The sequence below is a fragment of the Pseudorca crassidens genome, chromosome 4 (assembly GCF_039906515.1).
Source record: "Pseudorca crassidens isolate mPseCra1 chromosome 4, mPseCra1.hap1, whole genome shotgun sequence".
Taxonomy (NCBI): domain Eukaryota; kingdom Metazoa; phylum Chordata; class Mammalia; order Artiodactyla; family Delphinidae; genus Pseudorca; species Pseudorca crassidens.
In genome coordinates, this window is record NC_090299.1 from 20,427,571 (window position 1) to 20,433,570 (window position 6,000).

General features: G+C 39.1%; 1 protein-coding gene across 1 annotated transcript in view; it reads left to right on the forward strand.

The window, feature by feature from the left end:
• Nucleotides 1–3,081, forward strand: part of NDNF (neuron derived neurotrophic factor) — a 44,572-nt gene extending 41,491 nt beyond the window's left edge. The window contains exon 4 of the mRNA XM_067735177.1: nucleotides 817–3,081. Coding sequence (XP_067591278.1) covers nucleotides 817–2,210 — 1,394 coding nt within the window. The 3' untranslated portion in view covers nucleotides 2,211–3,081. The remainder of the gene's footprint in view (nucleotides 1–816) is intronic.
• The last annotated feature ends 2,919 nt before the right edge of the window (nucleotides 3,082–6,000 follow it).

A 6,000-nucleotide genomic window follows, 5' to 3' on the forward strand; every position in this document is an offset into this window, starting at 1 on the left:
GATCGGCTGGAAAAGATCCATTCCCACTCTGGCTACACGGTCCTTCTCTGGGTCTTCTAACACCGATATCTGTGTGACATCTGATATTAATAAGAACAAAAAATGGAAAACGTTATTTTAGTTTCAGTACTTTCCCTGTATTCCTCCTGAGCGTGTGTTCTACACGTTGAAAATTAGGTCCTCTTACTGGTGCTTTATAGTCTATATTTTAATGAGGTTGTCCAGTCCTACTAACAAAAGTGAAATTAGTGAAATGGCTAGCCATCCAAGTGCAAACTGACAGAACCCTTCTGGTCAAAGCAGATTGACAGTAGGGATTAGTCTCTAAGAGGTTTGCCGTCTTTGACCTAAAAATTCTACCAGCTGGAATCTATCCTGAAGAAATAATGTAAAATCAGAAAAGCCTTACATATATAACAGCATTATTATAATGGTCAAAAATTAACCAACAGTTTCATTTTTATGATATAATATTAAGTGAGAAAAATGGAGGTTTCTCTAGGTACATATATGCATGATCATAAATGTTATAAAGTTGCAGAGAAAAATAAGAGAAAATAGTAACAACTGCATAAACATGTGTAGAAGGAAGACTGATAGAAATAGACCAAACTGTTAACAAAGGACTATATGGATTTGTATTAATGGATGATTTTTTTTTATCTTGTTCTCTATCTCCCAGTTTTCTACTGGGAACATGTATTCTTTTTATAATGGAGAAAAACTAAATTAAATTGTCTTAAGAACACAATTTAAGGTTGGCAAGCCACAGCACATGCCCTGACGTGTAGGCTGTGCTTCTCTTGTGTCTTTTAGGTGATCCAGAGCCTCTGGCTCAGCAGAAGCAGCAGATCATTAATGAGGAAGGCGCAGAGTTATTCTCCTACAAAGGCAACGACGTGGAATATTTCATATCTTCTAGTTCTCCATCTGGTTTATATCAGTTGGAGCTTCTTTCAACAGAGAAAGACACACATTTCAAAGTATATGCCACCACAACTCCAGAGTCTGACCAGCCCTACCCTGAATTACCTTATGACCCAAGAGTCGACGTTACCTCCCTGGGATGCACCACGGTCACTTTGGCTTGGAAACCGAGCCCCACGGCCTCTTTGCTGAAACAACCCATTCAGTACTGTGTGGTCATCAACAAAGAGCACAATTTCAAAAGTCTCTGCGCAGTGGAAGCGAAGTTGAGTGCAGACGACGCTTTCATGATGGCACCAAAGCCCGGTCTGGACTTCAGCCCTTTTGACTTTGCCCACTTCGGATTTGCTTCGGATAATTCAGGTAAAGAGCACAGCTTCCTGACAAAGCCGTCTCCAAAACTGGGGAGGCACGCCTACTCGAGGCCCAAGGTTGACATTCAGAAAATCTGCATAGGAAACAAGAACATCTTCACCGTCTCGGATCTGAAACCCGATACGCAGTACTACTTTGACGTCTTCGTGGCCAACAGCAACAGCAATATGAGCACTGCTTACGTGGGCACCTTTGCCAGGACCAAGGAAGAAGCAAAACAGAAGACAGTTGAGCTGAAAGATGGGAAAGTTACGGATGTGTTTGTTAAAAGGAAGGGGGCAAAGTTTCTACGGTTTGCTCCAGTCTCGTCTCACCAAAAAGTCACCTTATTTATTCACTCTTGTCTGGACGCTGTCCAAATCCAAGTGAGAAGAGATGGGAAACTTCTTCTGTCTCAGAACGTGGAAGGCATTCGACAGTTTCAGCTGAGAGGAAAACCTAAAGCCAAATATCTCATTCGACTGAAAGGAAACAAGAAGGGAGCATCTATGTTGAAAATACTAGCTACCACCAGGCCCAGTAAGCAGTCATTTCCCTCTCTTCCTGAAGACACGCGCATCAAAGCCTTCGACAAGCTGCGCACCTGTTCTTCAGCCACCGTGGCTTGGCTAGGCACCCAGGAAAGGAACAAGTTTTGCATCTACAAAAAGGAAGTGGATGATAATTACAGTGAAGACCAGAAGAAAAGAGAGCAAAACCAATGCCTTGGACCAGATACAAGGAAGAAATCAGAGAAGGTCCTCTGTAAATATTTCCACAGTCAAAACCTGCACAAAGCAGTGACCACAGAAACAATCAAAGGTCTTCAGCCTGGAAAATCTTACCTGCTGGATGTTTATGTCACAGGACACGGGGGGCACTCTGTGAAGTATCAGAGTAAAGTTGTAAAAACCAGGAAGTTCTGTTAGTTACCTTGTATAGAGATATATCACTTAGAACTCCAGGAGAGACATTAAATCACTTTAAGTATAAACTGACTACTCCCACAGCTGAGAGAAGTTGTGACCTGTACTTGTACTATGGAAGAAGGGATATCAACTGATGTATATTGATGTTTATATAAGTAATTGTTGGAGGAGACTTGGTCTAGTGTGCCCCAATGGTACCTAGTGTGTATCTGATATCCACTGATGTCAAAGAGAAAGGACATCTTGAAGGAACTGCCATCCCTTGCTTTGACCACTGCATGAACTGCTTCTAAATTATTTTATCACCTAAAAATTTTGAATATGCCATTCATTGCACACATCCACAAATGCAAATTATTCCTCTCAATAGATGCTAGAATATATATAAATTATTTTATAAAGTCTTGTTTTAAATGTCAGTGTTTCTATGATTGTAAACTATTAAATTCTTTTCCTGTTAAAGTATGGATCTAATCTAAGTATATTAAGTGGACAGCCCTTTAGTCAGTTCTATTGCTATTGTAAATTCTTTTTTTTTTTTTTTTTTCCGGTAAGTGGGCCTCTCACTGTTGTGGCCTCTCCCGTTGCGGAGCACAGGTTCCAGACGCGCAGGCTCAACGACCATGGCTCATGGGCCTAGCCGCTCCACAGCATGTGGGATCTTCCCGGACCGGGGCACGAACCCATGTCCCCTGCATTGGCAGGCGGACTCTCAACCACTGCGCCACTAGGGAAGCCCTATTGTAAATTCTTATCTGTTGAGTAAAATGTTTAAATACTGTATGTATCTCATGTACAAAGTTGACATACATTATATTCATGTATATAAAATTAAAGATATTAGATTATATACTGTTCATTTTCCCAAGCAGCTACCTTGGTGTATTCAATTTCTATTCTGTCCCCCAAACTGCGCCTTTATGTAATTTTGCACCAGGTTTGACCCTTTTTTAATAGTTAAAAGGCATGCTGCATCTCTCTAAAGTTACTGTGGCATTAGAGACAGTTATTGAAATTTGTATTTTGACATTGAATAGGAGCTAGCTGTTGTGAGAATTGAGAGCGCACCAATGGACTTGGAATAAGGCAAGCCTCAAAATACTGTAGCTCGATAAGTATTCAACAAATCATCCTTAACAACCTAAAATATATTACCTCTCTTTTAAAAATAACCATCTATTTTAAGTACAAAATTGGGATATGCCAAATATTTTCCAGCTGCTTGAATATTAGCAAAATAATTGTTTTGATTTCTAGTGGGAACAACTAAGCAACCACCAATTAGGACTTTAATTAGTAAAGAGAAAAATATGGAAGCTGCTGGTTTGTAACATTAACAGTCTGATACTTTTAGCTTTGATTTTTCATGAATCTTCAAAAAGTAATTTAGGTGTAAGATAAAATTTAGGCAAATAATAATAGGAACCTTCATTTATCAAAAACTCTTTACAGAGGGCAGTTTTAGATAGTTTCATTCTTCACAGGTTCTATACATGATGTGTCATGAAAACACTGGAGGATTTAGAAGAGTCTGGGATTTCCAGTCAACTAGGCTATGCGGCTTTAGGAAAATCTGCTACGTCCCCTTGTTCCTCTTTCCCAGTTATAAAATTAAGTGGTGATAGATGTGGATAAGATGATATCATAGGGTACCTTCTATCATGACACATTGTCTTTTGTAGAATTCTATGATTCTAAATGAGAAAGTGTCTCTGTAACTACAAGTGGGGCAGGTGTAATTCCTTAACCACTGCATTTCCCCTATGTGCTGGCACCGCCTTTCATGTGGTGGGCCTCTCACTGCTGCGGCCTCTCCCGCCGCGGAGCACAGGCTCCGGACGCGCAGGCCTGGCGGCCATGGCTCACGGGCCCGGCCGCTCCGCGGTATGTGGGATCTTCCCGGACCGGGGCACGAACCCGTGTTCCCTGCATCGGCAGGCGGACTCTCAACCACTGCGCCACCAGGGAAGCCCGAGTAGCATTCTTATGGAGTATAAAGTCACTATGGCTTGGAGAGTATAAGTGGTGGTCCTTAGGAGAAAATATCCCCTCTAAAAATGTGTCATCCAATTCATCAGTGTTAAGATATCAAAACAAAATTTATCATATCTGTATGAAGCATTGTGACACCTGAAATAATTTTTTAAAAGGAAGAAAGAGCATGTCCCCAGTGGCCACATAACCAACCAACTTGGAAGGAGAACTTTAAAATTGACAATATCCCAGAGACCTTCTTATCCTAAGTTATAAATACGGTGCCTTTGGAAGGAGAATCTACTTTCTCATATTATTCACAAATATATTATTACAGAGCAATGTGCTAAATGGGACTACAGTGAATCAAAGAGTTATTGCAGCTTCTGAAGGTGACGGACTTAACTCCCAGATATTGCTAAATGCTTGGGAAACGCTGGGAGCCAGGCCAAATCAATTTAACCAAGCTTTTATTTTTTAGCCAACTGGGATGGCGATTTCTATGTACTCTGGATATACCAGAGAATTCTTTCATGGCCCCAGTGAAATTTGCCTTTTAAAAATTATGGGAAAATTAAACACACATTGTAAAACTTCTATCACTCATAAAGGAAGAGAGAAACCTATTAAAAACAAAGCTCTCTTATTTACTAATGTGTTTAGATTTTAGGAGCATTCAGGTGAACTGAGGACAAGAAAGAAAAATTTGTTCTTAATTAACAAAAGAACTAGAAAGCTAATATGAAAGCACCACCTTTTCTCCATTAAGCTCTGGGATGGCTGTATTGAGAACAGGGCATTTAGAATACCAAGTATAGCCATAGTATCATTGAGGAGGGAGGAATCTCTGAGGACATTTTATTTGAGTTCACTGTCTTTATTTTTCAGGTGCAAAAGGAAATTGAATACCAGAGAAATAAAAAGAAAGTTCTCATAGTCGAAACAAATAAGTAATAGAATTGCTTGGACTCCAAAATCCTTACTAGAATATAAATCACCAATTCTTAGGGAAAAGAAGTCACTTATGGATTATTTTCCAAAAGGAAATAAAATTTTTGTCTTATTTATGACTTCAAAGCAACTCATTCTTAAAGACCATTTCAAATTTCGTTAAGACTGTGTGTGTAACCCATAACTGACAACTGCAAACTTGTAAGAAAAAAAAAGTTATGTTTATTTTTAGAGACAGAAGGTATTCCAATCTAGATTTGCATGTACACACAAACTGAGGCTGTTAAGTTCATTAGTCAATTATTTTAATCTAAAACTATTCAGAATCTATACAAGTTTATAGCAGATGATTTTCTTGGTTAAGTTATAATCAATGTCTAGATTAATTTTTTAAACATGCATCAGAGGATTAGTGCTGGAAAGGATATATGCACTGATTATTTTAGTTACTCCAAATACACTTGGAAAAGTTGTGATCTTTGTATCCTGAAAAGCCAAATGAAGCAACTTCAAATAAAAAATCACTTAGATGAACTTTAGAGTTTGAAATCAGTTTTAATGGTTTTTAATAGTTTGGGAGGTCCAGACACCATTGAAAACACACACACACACACACACACACTCACACACACACAAACACACACACACGTTTTGAATACAATTCAAGGAATTTGTTGGACCTGAAACCAACAGGAATCTCTTCCAACACATTACTAATGCCTCTTAGAGATCATCTAGTTCAACTATCTCAATTTATAGATGAGGAAATTGAGGCTCAGCTAAGACTAGAACCCAGATTCCTGTACTCCCAGTTTAATGTTCACTCCGGGAGTTCATTTTAAACACTTCTTCACTCCAGAAGACA